Here is a 27,032-nt window from a genome sequence, read left to right as displayed (position 1 = left end):
ACACCTCCTCTTGTTCAGCACCCAAAGTCGAAGGATAGCTCTGGCCTTTCAATTGAAGAAAGTGCTAGATTCGTCACCGTTGTATAATATAACACAATTCTCAGTTACCGTATTTGTGTTGGGACACTCGGAATTACCTTCGTTTGAATGTGAGAGACTTGAACTGGCGTCAAACATGCGTAAAAATCAACGCTGTCCAAGCAGGGAACCGCCGAGAAAGGAATTATCGCCGCTCTTCTGAAAGCCAAAATTGCCGATTATTTTTTTTTGTCAAATAAGGAAACATAACACAGCTAGGTGGCTAACGTTAGCTCCGTAGATAGCTAACTCACCGACATATCTTCACACAGAAAGCAGAATCCAGCAGATAATCAAGATTGGAACTCCATTCGCAGCAGCAGGAAAACGTAAGTACCATGCTAACTATTCGCGCTAACGCCATTAGCTTTGAGTTAGCGCTGTTCTCCAACGACAGCTAACTGTTAAGTTACCAGTTGCTAACGTTAGCAGAGAAGGCCTTTACGTACAGGGAGCAGTGTTAGGTGCAATGGAGATCAGCATGTGGTCAGTGGATTGGTGTTTTTTTTTTTTTACACAGAAACACATTTACAAAAACAGCCAGTAGGTTCATTAAACATGAATTGCGTTTCAAACACACCGTAGACTAAATAAAACCTGAGCCATCATCTGAAGTTTTCAAAGTAGCTCTGTTACCGTGCATCTTATGGTTAAAGCCAACACTTTTCTAAAATCAATGTTAACAATCCTGTTCTTTTAGACTGGAGCTAATCCAGCAATGTGTAGGCTACATGAGATATAACGAGCTAATGACAAGCTTAAGCGGGCTCAGTGGTGTGTAGGTATGTTTCAAAGATTTGATATTGTATCTAAAGAGAGAAAAGCATCAAACTTTTTTTTTTTTACCATGTAGCAAAAAATAAGGTTAATATATGTAAAGAGTCATGCAGTGCCAGTAAGGCAGCTACTGTATGTTGTGTTGTTTGTGTGAATTGACCTTTCAGGGTAACTAGAACACACACAAGGGGGGGGGGGGGGGGTTGTGGTTTTAACCTATTTGCCTTTTTTTAAACAATCTGTACTAGGGCTGGGCGATATGGACCAAAACTCATATCTTGATATTGTTTAGCTGAATGGCGATACTCTATGTATTTTATTAACAGTGAAAACACTTGGGAAATGGTAAATGGACTTGAGCTTATATAGCGCTTTTCTAGTCTTCCGATTACTCAAAGCGCTTTTACACCACCTGTCACACCCACCCATTCACACCCTGATGGTAGTGGTCGCTATGTAGTATCATCCATCAGAAGTAACTAATCCCATTCATACACCGCCACCGAAGAAGCGTGAGCAATTCGGGGTTAAGTGTGAAGTTTTCAAAGTAGCTCTGTTACCGTGCATCTTATGGTTAAAGCCAATACTTTTCTATTTTAAATCAATGTTAACAATCCTGTTCTTTTAGACTGGAGCTAATCCAGCAATGTGTAGGCTACGTGAGATATAACGAGCTAATGACAAGCTTAAGCGGACATTGTCATGTCGGTGTCAATGGTGTGTAGGTATGTTTCAAGATTTGATATTGTATCTAAAGAGAGAAAAGCATCAAACTTTTTTTTACCATGTAGCAAAAATAAGGTCAATATATGTAAAAAGTCATGCAGTGCCAGTAAGGCAGCTACTGTATGTTGTGTTGTTTGTGTGAATTGACCTTTCAGGGTAACTAGAACACACACAAGGGGGGGGGGGGGGGTTGTGGTTATAACTTTGCCTTTTTTGAAACAATCTGTGCTAGGGCTGGGGCGATATGGACCAAAACTCATATCTCGATATTGTTTAGCTGAATGGCGATACTCGATATAGATATGTATTTTATTAACAGTGAAAACACATGGAAAATGGTAAATGGACTTGAGCTTATGTAGCGCTTTTCCAGTCTTCCGACTACTCAAAGCGCTTTTACACCACATGTCACACCTACCCTTTCACACACTGATGTAGACCTGACACCTCTGTAACGTTATTTTAATGCAACTTAAACTATATCGATATTAACGATATTGTCTTACCCTATATCAGGGATGGGCAACTTTGGTCACAGCAAGGGCCACATTCATTTAATTCTGACTGCCAGGGGGCCAAATTGTAGGATACAAAAACGATAACAGTCAATTATGTCTCAAATTTAACTCAACATATACTAGTGATCAAATATTATTATGGAAATATTTCTGGTTTTCATGATTTCATGGCAGATTTTGTCATGTTTTCTTCATGTTTTGATATATAAAAATTGACCTGAGGGCCACATTGAGGGTTGACGAGGGCTGCATGTGGCCCCCGGGCCGCCAGTTGCCCACCCCTGCCCTATATCTTGTTTGAAAATATAGCGATGTATCTTAAAAACTCGATATATTTCCCAGCCCTAATCTGTACACATGCAATGTAGTCAAAGTGCATAAGACATAATGGTGGTAACAGCCTGGTAAGGTGTTTATAATCTTCAGCCTCCTCCCAACACTTCCCCACTTATCTACTACACATCATTTCTATAAAGTATGTTAAACTCACTAGACTAACTGTGTAGGACAGCACATGATTTTCGGGGAATTCTAAGCTTTTGTGTGATGTTTATTAGGTATATTGTGGGCTTTATCAGGGAGTGGCAGGGCCAAGGGCAAAGGGCAGCTGTTAAAACTTAAGGTTTGTATGGTTGGCTCTGACTGGAAACATAGGCTTTATTCCTTATTCTTCACGTGACATCATACGCTTATGGAACCACCCACCTGGCGGGCAAGAAAGGCTACCTACAACTGTACTCTACTGAGAGGTTATTAGTCTTAGTTGCTAACTACGCTTTTTTATCAGTTTTATTTCTCAAATGAAAGACAGTTGTTTTTGAATGTGAGGAGACAAGCCCGGGTTGAATTTCTACAGGATTTAATTTGAGAAAGAAAACCCAGAGAGGAGGTGATTGTGTTCTGTTAGACGTCCTCTGTCCAAAAGAGGGACCAAAAGAAAGGACTTCTCCTAATCGTGCCACAAAATATTGTTAACTTGATCAAAATAGTCCTGCCTTTTAACTTCCATTACTGCCCGAGAGCAATAAATCAATGGACAGCTGACAGTGATCCTGATACTATCATTAATTAACGTTAACTAGCTAATTTTAGCTAAGAAGCACTATCCAATGCTTGGACGATGAAGAATTTCTTGACCTTCACTTCCCCTTCGGACATTATTGAACCAGGCTCATTGAAAAATACATAAAGCTGTCCGTACTTTTGTAGACTTTAATTCTACAGCAGTGTAAGGAGAGGGATTCTCCTCTAAATATAAGCAAACATCACTGAAGTGACATTCTGGTGTTACGGTTAAAAGAGTGACCATGTTAACTGACGCCTTTCAGACAAACGCCACTGACAGTGTCCCAACAAATGTCTCTTTGTTCAGTTTTTGTATTATTGTAATATCAAAAATATCATAGATGTGTTTTTAATGAATAGCTAAAGAAAGAGTAATTTGCATTTAGGCGTGCAGCAAGCGGCAACCTCCGGTCTTGAAAAGTGAAGCCAATGCGGAAGTGCAAACTCCTGCAGTTCGTTGAGTGTCCACTTGAGGCTTGCTCCAGGAACACCACAAGTCACATACAGAAAACAGGCAAAAATACAGTTTTTAAATCATAGTTTAATATTTTTTTCTGCGTGTTTACAGCCACTCAGGCTTCGTCCATTCATATTTACAGTCTATGGCGTCAGGTGATGTAAACATGCGTCTTTTAGAGGAGATATAAACAATTACAGCTATGAATTGTTGACTCCCCCTTTTTCTATTTGAAACAACTTAAATGGCCATATACATAACTACAACAGTGCTTGTTAATGACCATACCTTGAAGACAGTTACATAAAAGTACATAATAATAATAATAATACTAATTTTATGTTAATACAAGCAGCCTTTAAATATGGCTTGATTTAAGCCATTTTTGTAGTTTTCCCCCCTTTTTTTTAGAGAAATCTGCATTGAGATACTAACTCCTGCTAATAACTTCTGAAGCCTAAAGTGTACACTTCTCCTTTAACATTTTTTTATGTTTTGATATGAACAGTTAAGTGATGAGATAAGATATACTTTATTGTACCCAAAGGGAAATTTGTGTTGGACTCTGTCCTGCAGTTACAAGATCATTAAAAAAGTCTCCTTTTGATGATTCAAATTCAAAATGATTCTCAGTAGTAGATTTTTTTGTTGCCAATAATTTCAATGAGAATACCTGGAGGTTTACATGTAAATGGGCCAGTTTGATCAGCTGTCTCATGGACAGGTTTTACTCTCACTTTATTTATTGATTAGTTCTCCTGATTCCAATACAAATAAATTGTTACCTAAGATTTTATTTCAATACACATTGCAAAGATTTGTTATCCAAGCCCAGGCTTGTAATCTCAGTTTTCATCATCAATTTTGTATTGTGCAGAGTTGAAATTTAGCCCGTCAGCCAACCTTCTCACGGTCTCCAGTGTATCAGATAGCGATAAGGTGCACAGGTGACCAGTATATGACATCACTTGGCGTTCAGATTGTGCAGTGCTAGCCAGATATGAGTGGAGTTCAATAGCCGATAATCTTATCTGAGTCAGCAGTCGCTGTATAAAGACTGAGGAGTAGATGAAAGAGAGTGTCAGGGGGAGATTGAAACAGTCAACAAGCTTCCTTTAGAGTTTGATGTATCTTAAAGCTATGTGCCTGGCTCTTATGGACCTGTTGATGTCACAATGTGCTTTTAAAATTGAATACCACTATATGAGATACATTTGAGGAAATCCCAGTGATGAGTCTATTTCTCCATTTTCTGTGAAGTAAATGTGACTCTTTCTCTTTGCCTTTGAGATGAGTCACTTACAGCAAGAGGTACAAATTGCTGACATCTGGGTAACGACGTAACATTTACTACTTAGCACTGCATATACACTTTTTGTGCTGATTTAATTGGTGAGATGTTCCTGGGACACATGCTGTTGCATAGGACCATCATGCCCATATCTTATCGGCCAAATAAAGATTAACACACCCCTTCATTCAAAAGCTCTGACCACAACTTCATTGATCTGCATTGCCAGGGAAACATCTGAACAAATAACGAGCAATATGGCTGAAATCAGAACATTTGCTGCCCGAGGGTAAGCCTCAATAGGGGAAGCATTTTTTAGTTCTTATGGATATCATGCTCTAGCTCTATTCCTAGTGGGACAGGACTTGAATGACATAGTGTAGTTCAGAGTACAGGGCACAATGCAACCTGTCCGTACTTGGCTTCATGTAGTGTGGCTTGGTCCGAGCCAGGTAGTTTTTGGCCCATTTAAGCAGCCAGGATGTGTAGCTTGCTGACTATGAGGAGATGGGCGCTGATAAGCATGGATAAGGATTGTCTACGCCACCTTTAAGATCTTACTTGGGTTATTTTACAATTTTACACATTTGTGAAAAGAAAGGCAATCTGTGTTTTCTAACTCCACCGATCCACTTTTTTAAAATTTCCAATCTGATTCCGATACATATGCACCGATACTGATGCAGAATATTTTTTTAATCATAATTAATGGTGTTATTGTTGTTTTTGGTATTATGTGTAAGGCTACACAAAGTTGCAATAAACCCAACATTGCATTGCATTGTGCCGGCTTCACATACAAACAGGAAGCGGCAACAACTGTCAGGTTTTCAAATTAAATGTTTTAAACTGAAGTGTAAGAATTGTAATTTTTACCATAGAAGGAGCTGTTCCGTCTCGTTTGAATGTCTTGATGGAGACAATTTGTGGACACTTCTCAGAGTTCAGTCTGAATGTCTTCAAAGCAAGACTGTGCTTGCTGAGAATGTTTAAAGTGCCCGACGATCTTTCTTAATCTGTGCCATCATTCCGATATCCAGTCCAACACTTTGTGATGGTAAACAGACTTGGCTGGGATAAAATAAAACACAAATAAGACTAGTTATCTAAAGTGAGTATTATGTGAGTGAGTATTGTCTGTCAGAGCTTGGGATTTGAAATGGAAGCTCTAATTGTCTCTCCCTTCATTGTGTGTTGGTTGTTGATCACTTAATTTTGCACCCTGCCTGTCGAGTGTCACTTTTCAACCATAAGCTTGATGTTATGTTGTGTTTGCGATCAACTCATTGTTGTACTATGAAACTCTTATTGACCGTGAAAGGAGAAAAATGCACCAGAGCTAGTTGTACAGGAGCCCATTGATCCTGGAGTTATATGGCCCACCTTGGAATCTCTGCAGCAGATTAGTGCACAAAAGAGAGATGAAGTAGGAGGGTCAATAAAGCATGTTGAAGTGCTGCATGTTGGATATGTGCACCTTTTGTTCTGAGCGTTATAAAAGCAACATAAAAAGGGAGGTAAGGTCAGAGTTGTAGTGTAGTAAATGTTTATACGGTTTCAGCGGTGAAGATAAAAAGACTGATTAAATAAATGAATTTCAGAAAAAGGTGCAGAGTTGGAAGTAATTTCTATTACAATAGGGGACCAAGTACACAACATGGCAAGAGTCCCAATTCAGAGCAGGCTGCTTCAAAGTGCGTTTTTCAAAGACTGAATATGTCATAACAGCTCTACAAAGCCTGTCTAACTGTAGAGGCTTCCCCAAATGTGAAAGGAGAACCACAGTCCTCATTAACTCTCTCACATTCCTCTCTGGCCAGATTAGTTTAATGTTGCATTAACTCGGTCTTCCTCACTTCATAAATATGGGAAAATATCACATGATCATGTTAGAATTATCTGGTATTTCCATTAAGGTGGTCATCAGTCACATGGTCCACCAAACACATGACCAGTGAGTAAATTCACAGTAAAGTGTAAATGCAAGACAGCCAGTGTAACTGACACATGGATTTACTTGGTTTTCTCTTCTCTGCAGTGCTAGCACCACAAGCCTTTGGTTGCATTGCTCCACACAATATGTCAGTTTAACCTGACACAGCCTACACAATTTTATCTCAATGTACTCGATCATAACACTTCCAGACCGTGCCACTCCTACGAGATGCTATCTGTTCACTGTGCTTGTTTACATCCAGGTAATGGAAGAGAGACAGTCCATTAGCCGGGGCTACAGCCAGTCTATGGCTTCGGCCTGGCTAGTGGCAGGTGGCTGCATCATAGTTTTTTATTTTTTTAAAGATTTATATTTGGGCTTTTTGTGCCTTTATTTGAGAGATAGGACAGTGGATAGAGATGGAAATCAGGGAGAGAGAGAGGGGATTAACGTGCAGGAAAGGAGCCACAGGTTGGATCCGAACCCGGACTGCCCACGTTGAGGACTACAGCCTCCATACATGGGACGAGCGCACCAACCACCGCACCACCAGCGCCCTGGCTGCATCATAGTTGGAGCACAATATTTGGCCGGCATTGATGGCATACAACAATATTAACAATTCGTTTAACCAACTAGTCATTCTGGTGTCGACCAGTGAGCTTGATGGCGTTTATTCATTTAGTTGGCTAGTTGCGCACATCTTTAGTCAAGACATATTTATGCATGTTGAGCAAAGTCTTAAGGTCTAGAAGAAGTGGGCATAGAAAACATGGTGAATTTATACCTCTTCATTAAATTATTTTCCTTGTCTTGAGAGGTTACATTCAGTTCCTCTTGATCCATTGATTTTACATATTCCTTTGGTGCATAAAATCACATTGCTTATTAAACGTAAATTTACAGAAGATGCTAGTTTAATCAGTTTGTAATCATGTCCTCTGACAGATTAAGGTAGTGTGAGTATATGTGAAGGTTATTCAGTCGTTACAATGTAGACTGACACTGTTTCTGTTTTCCACCACCTCCGTCTGGATGTGAAAGTGCTGTGTCTAAGTAATCCCATTGGAGTTTGCTTTTTATTTAAATCATCACCTCTATCATTCTTGGCCTTATGATTGGAAAACAAACGCATCCTTTAAAATATTCTAAACACTAATGCTGTGAAAGTGAAAATTGGAAAAAAATTACTACCAAGTTAGCAAGAGGTCTCTGGGTTGTGGCCCCTAATGTTTGCTGGCAGAATAAGCTAGATAAATTATGGTCTGCAGTTAAACTGTATTTCCCCCTCAGTCTTTACCGACATGTCACAAGGTAAAGGATTAAAATATCACACACTAAGTAACTAAAGTAGTAACTAAAGCTTTGCTGTGGTAAAGTGCGGAACAATGGATGAGCTATCTGACATGTAATGTAAGGGAATATAGTTAACTCTTAATGCCAGCTAATCAAGGCTGAACAGAGGGTCATTGTTATTCCGATACTGCATCAAAAACAGTAACTCTCTTAATTTGAGTTGTTCTGATACAGTTTTTCTGTCCTTCAATCCTACTCTTCAGCATCTTTCAAAACAGGGTAACCCTCTATACATGAAGGTCATTCAGTCTTTAAAATATAGACTGAAGACATGCGAGGCTCATTTGTCGAGTCGATGGTCGGGGGTTCGATCCCCAGCTCATGCGGTCACATGCACCTGCTGCACTGTTAGGTCAATGGGCACTTACTGAGCAGCCTCAGTAATGAGTAAATGTGACATGTAGTGTAAATGTGCTATGCCAAGTCCATTTACCGATTACCAACATTGTTAGAAAAACATTGATCGGTGACATTTTGCTAGCTTTGACATCTCAAGCTCCTAATGGCTCTGTTGTTTTTCCCCATTGGGAAAACAATCATTCATAAAAGCCCATCAAGTCAATCTGTAAAACTCTACAAAACTTAAGATCTGTGTCTCAACTGAAAAGGCTGAGAGTTTCTGGAAAAACACTTAAATGTCCTAAATGACATCTCAACATCAGGTCTTTAGGAAAAAATAACTGTAATCAAATTTAAATCAAGTAATCAACAACCCAATCCGTTGTTTCAACAATCGTCTCTTCAGGCATGGGCCTACAGGGTGACTCTCAGTAAATTTCAACATATTTATTGATAGTCCTATTGCTGGAAGCGGTGCATTAACCTTGCTTCCAGGATAACATTAACTGTTGTATGTGAGTGTGCCTGCCTCTCAGAGCAGCACTCAGGCTCTCTGCAGCATTATGTAATCCCCGACCTTCCACTTCCCTCTTCGTTGCCAGTGGTTTTTGGCAGACGTGTGCGTCTTCGAATGAGGGGGTGTTGGTTTCGACCTGTGGTCACAGCACAGGGGACAGCAGTTTTGAGGAGGTTAAGTGGTTGAGAGTTCCTGGTTTCAGTCTGATGTCTCAATGGCATTATGTATTAGGTTTTCTGTACATGTGTGTTTTTTTTGTTGTTGTTGTTGGCAGTCTATTGTAACAATTTCAGCCAGATAAATCTCATAGTATCTGCAAGTGTTCTTGCAGCCTGCATGTCTCCTTTCAGGGTCTGGCTGCTGCGAATGCATTAATGGATGGATGATGCAACTCCCCTTTCCTCTCTACAAGGCGGGGTGTGTGTTAGTGTGTGTGTGTGTGTGTGTGTGTGTGTGTATGTGTGTGTGTTCGAGAGAGAGACATGGAGAGGGGGATGTTGCTGAATGAAGCTTAGCCTGGATGTTTGCCCTGCAGGGTGGGTGGTTGCTAGGCAATGGCAGTGTATTTGTTTTATTTTTAGAGAGAATCACTGCTGGTGAACATAGCTGATTTCTCTTTCTCTCACACACATATGTGAACACACTTTCTTACCATTGTGAACATATTTCCCAATTTATAGCCGTAGTAGCTGCTTGTTAACACTTGTAGAAGAGAAATGTGTTTGTACAATTCCACAGCAGAAAAGCAGGAGAAATGTGAATGGCGTGGCCCACTGCCCCACCCTGGACATGAAATCTAAACCGGCCTGGCATATTTATAGAGCTCCTTTTTCTCACACATAGACGATGACACTACACACGCACAAACACACACACACACACACGCACGCACATTCTTCTGTAACCAGCTGTAGTCACTCCTTGCATGTACCAGCCTTTTTTGGGCACATGCCTGTCATGCCGTGTGTGTACTCATGTAGCAGGTAACGCACAGCGAGGAATCAATATGTTAAAAGAAAAGAAAGTAGTCAGAGCACTTTTGATTTTTATCACTTTTCATTGATCTCTAGGTTTCAAGATCGCAACACCAACTTAGCAATACATACTGTAAATAGCTCCAATCTCGCAGCAGTAGCGGACAATAAGGTCAGAAATGATTGGTATGATGGCAAAATACGGTGACAGAGATATGGCCTTTCGGTGCGGCACTGCGACTTCTTCCAGGCCGCATAGAGACACGCCGCCCAGCTTCACCGCTTACTTATTGTCTGGAAAAAGTATATTTATTAAACGGTAAAAAACATTTTGAAACATGCAGGGAGAAAAGCTGTTAAAAAGTGACGCCGCCTGCCTGGTCCGCAATGCAAGCTATCCCAGAATGCTTTGTGAGTAGCTTGTGGGGCATAGCAGACTGGAAGTGTCTGAAATGTAGTTTTTAAATTCTATTTTTAATTCTTCCCATATGGGGGATTTTTGATCTTAGGCGGGGATTTTCGGAAACTTTATTGTGAGATGTTCTTTTTAGAGTTATGACACGGACTGAAATGAATGCTGCCTGATGCCTCTACGTGATCTACAAACGCAAACAAGACGATCAGAAGAAGAATCATTATATCTGTATGCTTGTCATCACTACTGGATTAATGTCAGATAAAGATTTTACAGACGTAGAAACTTAGACAGTTCCACTTAAACAAGTTCAACCAAGTTTTGCTTGTATGCAAAACAAAGTGATCAATTACTATTTGTTATTTTATAACGTTTATGTTATTAGGTACCCTAAAAGTACGATTTGGGGGCACCAGTGGCCGAGTGTTTTGTTTGTGCCCCATGCACAGAGACTGTAGCCCTTGCAGCAGACGGCCCGGGTTCAAATCCGACCTGTTAGTCCCCACTCTCTTCCTTCGGTTTCCAACACTATCCACCACTCTTTCGTTCTGTCGCTCTCTTTTTCTCTCTTTCTGCCACATACATCTTCACCTACATCATTTAGCTTCACACTGCAGATTCTCCTGCACGGCTTCTCACTGTTTCTGTCTCCCTGCTCTGTTTATCTTCTGCATCAGTAGCATGTTTACAAGGTCCCCGGAAAACTCCATTCACATTTTCAACTTTCCAGTCTCAACCCATTAGGTTGTTGTTAATGATGTGTAGCGTGACAAAATGATGGGAACCACAGTGGTACTGAAGCTTTTTAAACAGCGGCTTAAGTAGTCTAACAGGAGAGGTTGCATCTCAATTAATGCATTCACAGGAGGGATAGTCTACAGGAACATTTGTATCAATAGAAATTTATTTTTAAGAATAGACTTATAACTTTCCTTTTTGATAAATCTTATAGTTAGGGCTGGTGCTGGTGTAGACCAGCTCTTAGTTATGCTGCTATAGGCTTAGACTACCGGGGGAACTGGCACCTTGAGCCTGCCTCTCTCTCTCTCTCTCTCTCTCTCTCTCTCTTACTCTCTCTCTCTCTCTCTCTCTCTCTCTCTCTCTGGTTCTTGTCAGAGCATGTGTGTTGACCTTTATCGCCACAGGTTAACAAGGGTTAGAGAGCAGTCAGAGACTTTGTCGGCTAAGTCACCGTATGCAGATGGTGTCACACCCTCACAGGACCAAAACAAATGCTTCTATTGGTCTCAAAATATACTTCAGGTCCATTAATAGACCTGGTTAGCTCACTCAAATAAAGTGGCTGTGTGGGAAACAGTGCAGTTTACTAATTGTATTAGTTAGCTTGTGTGCAGAGTGAAAGAGGCTCTGTGTGCTCAAACAAGCTTTAAGGCTGCAGTGTAATCCTCCCCTCTGGTTTCTCCTATGCTATCTTTGTCCTGTTGTTGGGATCTCTGGCTCTCACCATCCATCGAGTAATTAAAAGCACTCTGAATTCAAAGAATGAACTACTGACACCTAATACTGGTAATTAGATAAGGGATTTTTAATACAAAGAAAATAATTATTCACAAAGAATGTAATTTGATCTCTTAAAGATCTGATTGTAGAAGTCAGTGTTGCCTGAGATATATTTACGTTTTTAACATTGAATGTAATAATTTTGTTTTGTGAACCAAATCGTTGGGCAACAAGGCGTTAAGCTTTAAAAAAAATCTGCTGGGCTGTCCACGCTCTAGCAGATGACCACTCGTATTGTTTGCGATATCTCTGGAACCGTACGACGGTTGGGGACAATTATTATCGCTAGCTTACCCTTTTGCCATTCTATGGAGTTATAGCCCTTCAAGAAGGTTATAAATCCAGCCTTAAAGTGAAGTGTTTATTCAGAGACTTTGAGACTTTCAACAGTGATAAATCCATGATTATTCATCACTGTTAGTGGACCTCCATTTAGACTCTCGAAGGTAGTGACGGTAATTTCCGGTCAGTCCGTCGACCAATCTGACACTTTTGATTTCTTTTTCTCTTGTTTCTTGACGGTGGCGTCCAATCACGAGCAGCCAAAGATCAAAAAGAGACAAGATAGTTATTTGCCAGCCTGGACAAAAAAAAAAAAATCGTCCACAACAGAAATAATTTATGTTAAACGGTTACATGCGGCCTCTACACAAGAGCTTTACGCACATAGAGCATTGCATGGATGGTGCCTAGTGGGCATTTTGAGTTTGTTTACATGTTGTATTTCTTTTTGATCCCGTCATTGTAGCATAAAAGGATGATCTAGCATTATGTTTAGGGAGGTTTTTTGTTCTCTGTCCTTGCTGGTAAAGGTTAAGGTTGTAACAATACCAGAATTTTAACCTTGGATACTTTTAAATATTAAACAATATCCATACCTGGTTTGGTTACCACAGCAACCAAAGTCTTAGACACCCAATGTTGGGTTAAATCTTCTTTTCAATTATCAGAAATTGCAACTTAGCTCCTGCACACTATCTGAATTGTACAATTACCTTCATTCCAATGTGTTTTTGCGATCAAGACTGTGTGCATGAGTTAACATGCAATTTGGATCGACTAATTTCTCTCCTGCACACCTGTCTTATGAACTAGATCGTGGTCGTATGTATCACATTCCCCGTATTTTAGCCTCCTACAGATCGTATCTTGTACTCACATGCTCTTTGCCGTTGTCAACAAACTGTTGTCATAGAGACAGGACGGACCTGCAACGCTTTTCTTCTCAGCGCACAACTGCTTCATGCAAACACTCCCGAGCGCACAGCCGGCACTTTTCTGCCCGGAAAAAAACGCTAGGTGGACACGGGGCCTAAGATTGTGTTGTTTTAAAAATACAGTATGGCAAAGTTTTAAAGTGTTGAACATTTTGACAACCTTGGAGAAGGTTTTAAGCCTCCATTCTGACATTTTTGTGTTCTGTCTCTTTGTTGAATCTCCAGCTGTAGGCAGCAATGGGTGCATTCCTGGACAAGCCGAAGACAGAGAAGCATAGTGCCCATGGGGAAGGAAATGCACTGCGTTATGGCCTGAGCTCCATGCAGGGCTGGCGGGTGGAGATGGAGGATGCCCACACAGCTGTGGTGGGACTACCCCATGGACTAACCGACTGGTCCTTCTTTGCTGTCTACGATGGCCATGCAGGCTCCCGGGTGGCCAACTACTGCTCCGGCCACTTGCTGGAACACATCTTAGGGGGAGGAGTTGACTTCAGTTCAGGACCCAGCTCCGTTGAGGGCGTAAAGGACGGCATCCGCTCGGGCTTCCTGAACATTGATGAGTACATGCGCAGCTTCGCGGACCTGCGGCAGGGCCTGGACCGCAGTGGATCAACAGCTGTGTGCGTGTTGCTCAGCCCGACCCATCTCTACTTCATTAACTGCGGCGACTCGAGGTCCGTGCTGAGTCGAGACGGCAAGGTGGGCTTCTCCACGCAGGACCACAAGCCCTGCAACCCCCGCGAAAAGGAGCGCATCCAGAACGCTGGTGGCTCGGTCATGATCCAGAGGGTAAACGGCTCCCTAGCTGTGTCCCGGGCCCTGGGGGACTACGACTACAAATGTGTGGACGGTAAGGGCCCCACGGAGCAGCTGGTGAGCCCTGAGCCTGAGGTGTGTGTGTTGGAGCGGGCGCCTGAAGGAGACGAGTTTGTTGTGCTGGCGTGTGATGGAATCTGGGACGTGATGTCCAACGAAGAGCTGTGTGAGTTTGTCCGCTCACGACTCATGGTGTGTGATGACCTGGAGAAGGTGTGTAACTCAGTGGTGGACACCTGTCTGCATAAGGTAAGTTTCTTCTTTCATATATGATAAACATTCAAGGTAAAAGAGTGACATACTTGCTTTTTAGCTTGTTGTTGATTTTTTTACACATAAGTAACATGAAGGTACTTTTTTAAAGTCCGGTTGGCTTCATCTTTATTCTTGTGGTTTTTGTTTAGACTAGGGCAGTCGAAAAAACATGAATTAATTACAGAAAGAATAACGAGTCAAAAAAATTAATGCTAATTAATTGCACTCTGACATCATACATCACTGATCAAACCATCCAAAGCAGCGTATTTTGATTATTTTATCATTTTGAAAGATCAAAACCATCAAGGATTGATTGATTAGACTGCCCTATTTCTCTCCTCCTGTGTCTATGAGCCTCTACCGAGAAGCATGCACACACTGGCACACACTGGCACACACTGGCACATACTGGCACACACGCACACACACATACTGAGAGGTTCTGAGGTAGGCTAAGTCCAAATACATCTACATTGAATACATCTATTGATTTGCAGTCTTTCCCGTTTAATATGAAACTACTCGTACTAGAAAGGTCCGACGCCGTGCGGAAGCACATTCATTTTTATCGTTACATTATGCCAATGACAAGAAGCTACCTACACGGCTGTGGGAAAAAGTTGACCTGAAGGAAAGCAACTTGATCAGATTGAAGTAAATGGTGAATTCAATCTTCATAAGTTAGATATAACCAGCTATAAAGAAGGGTATGCAGTAAATCTACCTGTAATGCAATCCTTCTCTATTGTAGATATATGCAATTAATTGCACATAATTCTTTACAAAGCCTGTAAATCATTCGATTATTTCTAATCGATTGACAGACTTATTCATTTATAAAGTGTGTGTGAATTGTTTTTGCCTAACTTCCTGTGGTTGTCCCTTTTCTCTTTTTAAAAACATTATGAGGTCAAGACAAGGAAGATATTGATCATTGTTTTGATACGAGTTACTTACTCTACACACATAACCTATATTTCACTTTTAGGCACTGCATAACACTCCTCCTCATGCTCAAGTGATACACATTATTTTCAAGTTCTATATAGAATGCACTCTGCAAAGCTCCAATTGATTTCTAAACAGTTATTCAATATGATAAAGAATGAAACGATGCCATATGTGATATGATACGGTTGGATATATCAATGACATGATTCAACATACTGTAATCGATTGCGTTTCTCATCAGTTCAAAGTTGGGATTTAACAAAAAAGTTATTAGATAAACTCATAATACCCTAACAACAGCTACAGAGACATGGTATGATCTGTAATTCTAATGTAATAAAACTGAACATGTCACTGTGAGAGATGAGATCAATCAGATATTGAGTAATGCATCGTTGCTTTCTACTTCCTGTCCCGTCATTGCCCGCTGCTCCGCTCAGCTTATGATCAAAGAAAAAGCAAGAACCACTCTTTGCCTCAGGTGAATCCACCTACCAGTCCTGGTCTTGGACTTTTACCTTCCTTTTACCGCCTGTTTTGTGTCTCGGAGTACTTCAAGAACCAGTGAGGGCAAAAGCAGCCTAGTTATTTTTACCTTAGCAGATGGGTTATCTCAAGTGACGGCCTCACGCTGTCATAAATCTCCTCTGCTGCCACTGCCTTTTGTCATATATGTGACGCTGTACATGACAGGGTCCTCACAGTGTGGAAAAGTGAACAATCTGATTTTAGTCAATTCCAGCTCTGGACTTTAACGGAGAATGTACAAGACTAATTGGAAAATATTTGTGTTTCCTGACCATTGACCCTCCTGTGTTTTCTTAAACGTAGAGCTCTCAGTTCTAAATATACATTTGTTCACACTCCTCCACAGAGCTTCTTCTACACCTTTACGTCAGCCGGCTTAGCAGCGGCCCCAATTCTATCTGTACCGAATCAAACCATCTACCACATTAGCCTGAAAGAAAATAATTTTTATATTGCATGTATACAGTACATAGAATCATGTGTTAAATGTTAAACTTCCAAAACTGTAACAGGAGGTAATATAATGGCAGATGTAGTCTGAAAGTACACATAGATACATAATATTAGTAAGAATTTAACTCCAGTTATTTACATAATAAGTGGTAATTTAAATCTACTGACAAGTCTGGGAAAGTAAAAGGAACCTTGAACTTAAGCAACCAACCCAGACGAGCAGAGATGCACCGTTGTATCGATTAAACTATCAATATTGGCCGATTTTGGCCCTGTAGACAAACCTTGGCCAATTGTCAAATAATGTGCTATGAACTGTGTTAGTAGCAAAAGTCTGTCTAAACAAACACCTTGTTCAATGACACTGAATACCTACGGCTCATGAAATGTTTTTTTTTTTTTTAATGTCATGTTCTGCCTCTCCTCCCGTGAGAAAGGGAAAACGTTTTGCCGTTGGGAACATGTGTGAACAAGCAACTCGGGAAGCTTAAGATTTCAGGGCCTTGCTGTCAGGAAATGTTCAAAACAAAAAGTTTCATGCATGTTTAAAAACAGCTGTATGATTGTGATCTCTCTCCTGTTTTTAAAGGAATTGTAGAAGGCACAGACTGCTTGTCTTATTTGCTATGTCCTTATTTTATTTTGTACTGATTGTAAAAGCATTTTTATTTTTTTTAAGATTTATTTTTGGGCTTTTTGTGCCTTTAATTGAGAGATAGGACAGTGCATAGAGTCGGAAACCAGGGAGAGAGAGAGTGGGGAATGGCATGCAGGAAAGGAGCCACAGGCCGGACTCGAACCCGGGCCACCCGCTGGAGACTACAGCCTCCATACATGGGGCGCGCACCCTAACCACTGCGCCACCAGCGCCCCTTAAAAGCATTTTTTTAAAGAGAATAAAAAAAGTCTGCTCAGTGATGTTTTGATTCAGCCAGCATCAGTTAATCAATATACCAGCCACATATCTTATGTACGTTATAGATGTTATTATATATTTTAGCTACTCCTCATGAATCCCCCTCATCCCACCAGAAAAATTTTTTGTTGTTGTTTTGTGTTCAGCAGATTTCATTGCTGTGTTTCAGAATGATAGATGAATGAAAATTGAACCTGTTTGTTCTCTCTCCGTGTCTGTCCTCATTCCTGCAGGGGAGCAGGGACAATATGAGCGTGGTGTTGGTGTGTTTACCTGGAGCCCCAAAGATCTCAGAAGAGGCCATGAAGAAAGAGGAGGAATTGGATAAATACCTGGAGACTCGTGTTGAGGGTCAGTAAACACGACACGGCTTCACCTCTGCACTTATAGACATATAACACTGATTCAGTCATGATATTCTGTGGGACACACATAGATTCATCTTTACGTCAATGAATTTAAATCTCACTGGATGATTTGCTGAATTATGTCCTATTTATCTGTAGATGCCTCTTTAGAAAATGTTTTTAAAATAATGTTAAACAAGACAAAAGGCCACTTACAGTGCTCAGTTTCTGTGTACGTAACCAGGACAATATAAACATTCTTTGGTTGTGTAAATATTTAAAAATCAGTCTGCCTCACTGTGGTTCTCTAAATGGTAAACAGTGGATTATCTGATTCTTCCACCACTATAGCTGATACCTCAGCTTCTGCAGAGGAATCTGGAGGTCTTTTACACCTAAACCTTGGTGTGTTATGTACCATGACCTTGCTTCAGTGTGTAACATGACCTCTCACAAACCATTCATTCTATTTGTGTGTGTGTGTAGAGCTACTGGGAAACTGTGGGGAGGCGGGAGTCCCTGACCTGGTGTCTGTCCTGAGGAGCATCGCCACAGAGAACATCCCCAACCTTCCACCTGGGGGAGGCCTGGCCAGCAAGTAAATACACGATCAGGAACAACACTACACTGCATTTCATAGATGCAACTATTCATTGTATAGTTTAAATATAAAATAAATCAAACAGAATTCCTTTCAGAGATAGATGATAGATGACTTTAGGTACTGCGCACGCACACACACACAACCAGCAGCGTTATGGAAAGAAAGAAACCAATAGAGTTCTTACAAAACATTATACTAAATATTGAGTAATTTACAAATCATTCAATCTCTGAAACACCATCAAATTGTCAAAAAATTCTGGTTAAAAGTTCACAAAGCCACACTTTCATTTATTTAAAGTGTTTGCCTTGTTCAACCGCTACAGTGAAAAACACAGTACACTGTATGTCTGTTTTAGTTTGCTTGACTAATGACTAAACCAAAAGCGTTTCTAAGAATTAGGGCTGTCAAACAATGTTTATTTTTAAATCACGATTAAATAGCTCATCATGTTTAGTCACATTTTTAAATGCATGTTTAAAATTATATTATCTTGCATTTAAAAATAAAAAATGGTTCGGCTTTTATTTTGAATTTTTGCTCTCTGAGAGAAGCTGAGAAAACTTCACTTGCTGTCTGAATTCAACCTTGCTTTTATTTTGAAATAAAGTAAGGACATTCTGGTACATTGAAGATTACGCTCTGCTACACATTTCCACAGTTTTTGGATGTTTTATGATGCTTACACACAAACAAATCATCATAATTGAATAAAAACAGTTGCTACTTGCAGCTTTGGTCCAAATGTGCACTTGATATCTTGCGAACGCGCAAATAACACTCCTGAAAACACTTATACGTACACATTCACAGAGAGATAGGGTAGTCTCTTTAATGCATGAAAAGCAGACACTCAGGTATTGACTCAGCTGCTTTCTTGGCTCCATTAAAATGTGAATCAATATACATTTGCGGAGAATGAACTGTTAGTATTAAGCAGGGAGTTGTCCTCTTTTCTAAGCAGCCGCCACTCTGTGTGTTTTTGTGTATTTGCAGACGGAGTGTGATCGAGGCCATGTACAACAAGCTGAACCCTCACAGAGAAGAGGAAGGGGTGAGTTGATCACTCTCTGAATACCTCACTTCTCCGACCTTTCACCTCACCTCACCCCTCCTTCCCTCTACATGACCTCATACTGACACACCAGCCCAGACAGGGACACTCTTTCGTGTGTATCTGAGAATGAGTGAGTGAAACTTGAAGACGTGAAAGCAGGTGGAGGATAGACTTCGATAGAATAAACTGGATGAGCTGAGAGAAACTCAACTTCGATTATGTGTTCATCACTGAAATATGTAAAACCTCAGTAATGAACTCCTCACTACCAGCAGACAATCAGATTCTACATTTTCTGTAAATAGAGAGTATCGATAAATTAAATTTGTGCTTTGGAGGGAGTGAACTTCGCGGCTCGACCAGCCAGATCTCCTCTGCGCATGTTCTGGCTCCTAACAACACCAGCTCACTATGTCAGCACCCATGGTGGGGGTATTTTGGCTTCATTTTTGTACATGGGGAGAAGGTGGAGACACATTGTCCATATTTACATGCAGTCAAACAGAATGAGTCATACCAATTCGGCAAAATCAGGCAGCGCACAACACAAGCCACACAAAAAAAAAAAAATCCATCTTCATACAAACAAACTTGAAAATTGAAACTAGACTACGGAGCACCTGAAGTCCCATAAAGTAAAAAAAAATATTGTGCACACAAGATATTAACTTGTGCTCACCAAGTACTATGTTGTGCGCACAACATAATATCTTGCGTGCACTTGTTGGATAATAACTTGTGTGCGTAATATTTTTTTTAAATGAAGGTATTGCAAATACGAACATTAAATAAAGTTGATCATTTGAGTTTGTGTCAGGATAGAAATATAGTTAAGAAGCCTGAAAAATCACTGTCTTAATAGCATAAGTATCTTACAAAAAACGGCATCTCCTGTACAGTTGGCAGTTTCGAGCAAGAACTTACTCAGTATTTGTTGCCAAGGACTTGTATCTTTGTTGCCGTGGAATCAAAACAGGTATCATTATTGTTTGGTGTAAACTAAAACAGTATAGAAGTTGAGCATTGGCCAGGTTGAGCATGATTGTTTTAAATTCATGTTAAGGGTGGATGTGATGGTAGAGGTGTGACTGTATTGCCATATTAATTGTCAGTGGAGTCTAAACCTGCAGGCTTTTTGTTTTTCTGGGCTGTGTGGTTGATGCCCCCCCCCTCCCCCCAAACCGACTCACACACACACACACACACACACACCACACACACCACACAGCAAATATCACAAAGGGTTGTTGGTCACAGGGTCAGAGGTAGCGTTTGCATGGGCCTGTACGACTAGTGCAAGAATGTCTCTGACATCGTCATGTCAGTGTGTGCAAGATATTTGTGTCACAATGATGTGTGAGCTGTGCTGCTGTTTGTTAGATGTGTGTGTATGTGTGTGTGTGTATATACATATGTGTGTGTGTGTTTGACCGTGGAGCGTGCCTGCAGAGTCTGACCCCTGGCGTGTCACCTCAGGCCTGTGCGGGGGGAGAGGAGGAGGAGAGTGAGGAGGGAGGTGGCAGCACTGCAGCTCATCTGCTGGAGGCTCTGCGGCAGTTCCGCCTGCACCACCGGGGGCAGTACCGCTCGGTGCTGGAGGATTCCCTGGCCGCCTTCCACCTGCCCGGGGAGGAGAGCACTGCCGAGGGAGCCGGGGAGTGCCGGAGGACCTCTGAGGATGAAGACGACAAAGACGGCCAGGAGCAGCCCGCCTCCCCTACCTCTCCCCCCTCGCCCCCACCCTCACCCGCCAATGCAGAGCCGGAAAGCAGCCAAGATGCGCCTGCCCCTGAGTCCAATCCCTCCTCTAAATGAGCATCTCCCAGATCCGGTCAGATGTGCTTTGACCTCTCCTTTTACCTTCATTATAGAACTTGAATGGAAAAAATCTGCCGATCCAGCTGTATTTCACGTCTGCTTTTTCCATTCATATATATATCACTAATACAGTGGAAATAAAAATGGCCCCTCCTTCCATTCAAATTCTGTCTTGGAGCTTCATACAGTATATCCCTCCCCACCTAAAAAGGACTCTTTCCTTCTCTTCTCTGTCTGTTCCCGCTGATCACCTTGGCTTGGATTCCCAAACTGCCAATTGCCAGCCACTTTAACAGACTGATGTTTACAACTGAAGATTATAACAAATTACTATAACATGCAGAAGTGGCTGGTGAAGCAGAAATGAACCTTGCACTCCATGGCCAACATTTACAAGTATTGGCTTCTGGCTGACACCCCTCTCCTCCCTTTTCCCCCTTCCCTCGCTATACCCCCTCACCTGCTTTGCAGCAAATGAACTGTCAAGGAAAAGGAGAAAAGACCCTCTGAACTGCAGCTGTGTTCAACACACTGCTCTGTGTTCAGGCTGACCCTGTCTACAGACTCAGAAAGCACTCTTTTGCGTATATATGTGTGCATGTCTGTATGTGTGTGTGTATGTGTGTGGGTTCGAGTGACCAAGAAACACACAGATCATCACCACTGAAATGTGTGTTTTTGTAGTGGGTGATTTTTCTGAATGTTAGTCCATTAAACACCATTCTCGACGAAGTTAGGTTCATCAAGGCAGTCTGGGTAGCGCTTAACTGGGCAGTTGACCACAGGGGACACTTTTGTAGGTGGTTTAGTGTGTGTATGCTTTGAGGTTGAGCTTCTTTTTTGGATTAAATCATTCCATCAACACATGAACATAATTCCATGTCACAGTATTTGAATATGCTGCCTAAGTTTTGCACAACAAGGTGGAAATTTGTTTCTGGTTTTTGTTTTTTTCTGGTGAATGTAAATGTGTGAAGAGGGAAAAACACGTTCACCATTTTTAGATGGAAATAGTTACAACTGTAATTAAAATCGCACTGCAAGAAAAAATGAACATTGGGGGTGAAACATGTTTAGAAACCTTCTCTAGTGGGCAAAGCAGCAATACAAAAGCTTGTGTTGTTTCCAGATTAAAACGATTTGTCCGTGGAACAGAAGCTGTCCTTTTTTATAGACATTGATTATCATGCTCTACATCAAATTTGACATGGCTCAACTTTTATCTGAGCTTTTTTTTTTACATGTCGGTGTTAGCTGTTAACTTGTATTAGCAGCTCAAATCACAGCCACCGTTGTCATGGCCTTGATTGAGACCGTCTACTCCACTGGATGGTAGACAGTCCCAGATGTCTTCAAAGAAAAGCTCAGAAGCGGGCCTTCGTGTTGCTCTGTAACAGATGGTTGGAAGTAAACCAGGTTTACATTTGACACAAAAAACCCAGTAAGTCTTAACCCTTGAAGATTTTTCTCTTGTAAAACCAAATAAACCTTTTTTGAAAAGCACTTCAGATAAAGTGTTATTCAACTTAATGGTGTATAAAAGTTTTTTGCCTGGTGTTATGGAAAGGTGGGCTTTATGCTGTTTTAGAAGCGCTTGAACAGTGGTTTATTTTTTTCTGTTTTACAGGACAAAATACTTCAAGGGTGAAAAAGCACTGTTTGTTTTTTTTGTCAGATGTACCTCATGCTAACTATCACACCAACATTGTGTTGCACCTCACATGTGCTTTTCTATTGAAACATCTGAGATTGTAATCCCATGTTGGCATATCATGTTGTGCTTATGTATGCATATGTGTGATTGGGCAACGCGGTGTAAGACTCAAAAGAAGACATGTTTGCATAAGAACAGTACCGGTTACTTGTTTTGAGCTGAATACTTGTATCATCATTGGTAACATGCTATGATTAGCATTCAACTCAAAGCACAGTTGAGAATAAATCAGATGAAACTTGAGCTCAATCTGACTCTGGGGTGGAACATGACGAATTAAAGAGTAAAGAATGATTCACTGTAGTTATGATCGGGATTTCTCTCTTGGTGTTAACACAGCCATCGTTTGGGGACCCTCAAAATATTACACCTTAAAATTAGCATGTTAGCAAACCTGCTAGTGCATATGCTAACAGTGAAAACAAAATTTAGTGCTTGGCTTGTTTTAATGCAAACGTTCAGTATGACATGTTTATCATGCAAGTGTGCTAATATGGTATTGTTTGTTATATAACATGCTAGCAGGCTATCTAGGCACTTATATGTTAGACAGCTGTGACTTACAGGCTTTCTGAAGTGTTTGAACAAGCAGTGGAAAAGTGATCTGATGATGGCACCACATCACAAATGTTTCTTCAAAAATATAATTCCATCTAATTGTTCAAATATTTATCCCTGAAGGACAACACACCGGATTAACTGTGGCCAGATTCTGTTCAGTTTTCTTCCCTGAGAGCAGGTAGAGGAAGGTTGTGTATGTTTGTATATTGCCCAGTAACCAGCGACTCTTGTAATGCATGCACTGAACTTATCTCTTCAGTAAAGGCACTTAGAGGGGAGGTTATGCTAAACAGTGTGTATGTATGTGCGTTTGTGTATGTATGAGTTATATTTGTATGCGATCATGTGGGACAAATCAGTCCCATGCAGTTAAAATGACTAATGAACAAAATAAAAATTGATTTGAGGTATAATGGTATGATTTGTGTCAAGTGTATGAGTATCTCTCACTCTCAAACTGACTGTACAGCTGTGTTTCTTGTCCCCCCCCCCCCCGTTGCCATGCAAATGTGTAAATCATGGTTGTGTCATTTTAAAGTCATGTGTTCCTATTTAAAATGAGTTTCAATCCCTGTTGTGGCAATATATAAAGTGGCATTCCTTGAACCTTCAAGTCAAAATGTTTAGTCTTTAGTTGTTTTAGGGAACAACCCAAGCAGAAAATAGACCCTCACCCTCCTTCTTGCCTCATTCCTCGTCCTGTCAGCTTCTAGCTCTCGCCTTGTCGTTTCATTTAAGACATTTTAAACTAGAGGATCCTTTAAAAACAAAAGCAGCAAAGTGGTTTTTGAACTCCAAAAACAAGCGCCCACCGCTGTGTTGCATGACAACTAGCAACGGGAAGCTGCATGTAGACTTTAGGGACTTCTTTCTCTTGCCCCCCCCCTCACCCCCTCCCATTCCCTCCCCCTGTTTTTCAGTCTGACAGTTGGCCTCGTGATTCTCAGCAAGGTGAGTCATCGGAGGTCTTGGTTCTGGTTGTGTTAATGTGCAAACTTATCGGGTTGAATCTCAAGTCTTTTAGTTTCATCCATTCATTTTTGGGTAGATAAAAGAGGCCAGCAAGGATCAGAGTTTTATCTTTTTAAAGCATTAGGAGGTAAGTTAACCACTCTGCAGTCATAGAAGTAGCAACAGCTAAACCTAACACACACCTTTCTCCATTTCTTTCCCTCTTACTCACCCAGAGTGCCGGTGATCTGGAAGACCCCTGGTAGCTGTGGAAACAACCCCCTCCCTGTCTCCTCCTGGTGATTGGTGCGTCCACCCCCAAGGAGGAGTGTCTCTCCATTGCGCCATGTCTTTCTCCACTAAAAGAGGACATGTGGTGTGTGTTGGAGTGCGTGAGTGTGCGTATGTTGGTTGTGCATGTGTGTGTGTGTGTATGAGTGTGTTTGCAGCAGTGGGACAAAGACGACAACAACTACACACACACACACACATACCGCTTTAAACCTGGAAGAAAAAAAAAATCACTTTTCAGAAATGTCAAGATTTTATGAACTGAAGCATTGTGATGGTAGGGATGATTTTTACCATTGAGGTGTTTTTTCTTTTTCTTTTCTTGAATGTTGACGTTGAACACATAACTTCACAATGACATGAGGACCTATAATGTGTGTGTGTGTGGGTGCGTGTTGCGTGTGTGAGAGAGAGTTTGTGTGTGTGTGTGTGTGTGTGTATGAGAGTGTTTCAAGGAGGGCCAAGAGAAGACAGATGATGGATAAAGACTTTGTATGTAACTCTTCTTCTCCTGGATTTTTTTTTTTTTTTTTTTCGTGCTCCTGGGTCTGATAATTGCATAACACCTTTGCTTCTCCCCTCTTAAAAAAAATAAAGACACACACTCTCTCTAACACACACTTAAAACACGGAAAGAAACCCATAAACACCCTCCTTCCACCCTTCCCACTTCCACCTGTGCACGTATGTGATGTGCCCCCTTTGCAGGGCACTGCATGAGGACTTTGGTTCTACATGTACAGCTACGTGGTTTTCTAGTCGACCCCGGATGGACAGCCATTGGTTGAGACTGACGGAACCTGAAGGACCTCTGCATTCTGATTGGCTCCTGCTGTGTGAGAAGTGGAAATGATTTGGAATTTTATTCTTATTTTTGTTATTATTAGGATTATGACGATGATAATCATGATGGGGAAACGGGAGGTTATCTAGTTCACTGAAGAGCCGAGTGCAAGTTGGACTCATGGAGGCGGGTGGTGGGTAGGGGGGGCTGTTGTATCACTGGTGGACTTCCTGCAGGAGGAGGAAGAGGGACAGGGCAGGTGGGTGGGGGTGTCAAATAGGCTCCTCCACCCCCCCACCCCCCTCGCCCCTCACCATTATGGTTGGAAGTACACATGACAGAGGACTGTCCTAACAGAGGAAAGTTTTTTTATGTTGTCCATGAGGTTACTAGCTGCTCGCTATGTAGAGTGAGTGAACTCCCTGTTTTAACCCTGTTCCTGGTTCTCAGACTGCATTGGTAATGTTTGTATTGCTGTTGTTTGATTGCACTCACATTTGATTACAGAAAGCGTCTATATATGAAATAAAATACCTGCCAAGGATCTGGTGGTGGCTGTGTATTTTAATAACAGAGCTCATGTCATCTCTGGTGTGTTTGTGTACTCTTCGCACAAGATGATGCTGTGTTATCTGCTACTGAAAGGGGCTTGAAACAATTAAGTTTTTATATAATGACCCAATCAAATAACTCAAAATCAAAGTCCTCAACCGTTCTAACAGGGCGCTGACAAAGTAGGCTTTACCAATTAACAAAATCACTGATGATTAATTAATAGTTCTATAAATTAGTATTACCGATGGGTAAAATTTCTGTCCTGGATTTCCACTATTTAGTTTTAAAGAAATTAAAATGTGTTATTCATAAATGTTAGGTACTGATGTGGAGTTTAAATTTCCCCCAAATATCCAGCAATTTTCAATCCTAAAGAAATCCATGAAAGTTTTTTTCATTTGGTTATTCTTTCTAGTGTTGAATCAAATGCTAAATTGGTAATAATGACACATTAGGGTTGGTGGTAGAAATCATACATCGAGGGTCAAATGTTTAACTTCCTGGTCGTCAGAGGGTAGGTGCTATGCTGCCTTCAACTGCTCTGTGAAAATATCGTATTTACGAGAGATGAGTATTTGAACGTCACTGCAAAGTCGTAATTATGAGTGGGAAATTGGGAAATTTCAATGAGGTTGTAACATTTCAAGTCAGCAGAAATTGCTAACATGCCTATTCTTTAACAATAAAGCCAGCTAGCTAAGAAAATATTAGCACCTGTTAATTATAATGTTATTTTAGCTTATAAACGAATTAAAACGTAAACTGCACACCTGATTCACATTCTATGTTCTTCATTCTGCCGCTGAAGCACAAAGGAGCTCTTTGCTACTTGCTTTTGGTAATCAAACATCAGCCACGAATAAACAACCCAACTTTTAGCGTCCGTGTTTTTTGGTTGGGTCACTTGAATTTTGTGTTATTAAGACCGCACTCATAGGAAGTGCTGTATTTCCGAGGAGCACGTGAAGGCAGCATCAGGCAGGTGCAGCGGCAGTCGCCTCGTCCCACTCCTTCAAATGGACTCGTCCATGTGACGTCAGTGGTGAAGCGGGAAATTATAAAAGAAAATCCAGGCAGAAAGAAAGACCGGAGTTGATCTCTTCAACTACTGAAATAAATCATAAATTAACGGAGAAACCGGAAAAAAGTCAAAGACAAGGTGAGAAAAACACAAAGCGGAAATGTTTATTTAAACAACCCAATCACCATTCATTACTTGTTGTGATGTCAGTGCCATA

General features: G+C 41.1%; 1 protein-coding gene across 3 annotated transcripts; it reads left to right on the top strand.

Moving 5' to 3' along the window:
* Positions 1-25,783, top strand: ppm1bb (protein phosphatase, Mg2+/Mn2+ dependent, 1Bb). 3 transcript variants are annotated; one of them, XM_061028799.1, is made up of 6 exons: positions 1-407; positions 13,413-14,255; positions 17,346-17,463; positions 17,946-18,057; positions 19,060-19,117; positions 20,778-23,631. In XM_061028799.1, the coding sequence occupies exons 2-6, from the start codon at positions 13,425-13,427 to the stop codon at positions 21,063-21,065; spliced, it is 1,407 nt and encodes a 468-aa protein (XP_060884782.1). In that variant the 5' UTR covers positions 1-407; positions 13,413-13,424; the 3' UTR covers positions 21,066-23,631. The 3 variants fall into 3 exon arrangements, with proteins under 3 accessions (XP_060884782.1, XP_060884780.1, XP_060884783.1); XM_061028797.1 differs by having other exon boundaries at positions 20,597-23,631; XM_061028800.1 differs by lacking the exon at positions 20,778-23,631 and adding an exon at positions 24,401-25,783 and having other exon boundaries at positions 3-407.
* Positions 25,784-27,032: the final 1,249 nt, after the last annotated feature.

The sequence above is a fragment of the Labrus mixtus genome, chromosome 21 (genome assembly GCF_963584025.1).
Source record: "Labrus mixtus chromosome 21, fLabMix1.1, whole genome shotgun sequence".
Taxonomy (NCBI): Eukaryota; Metazoa; Chordata; class Actinopteri; order Labriformes; family Labridae; genus Labrus; species Labrus mixtus.
This window is presented reverse-complemented; position numbering and strand designations above follow the sequence as displayed.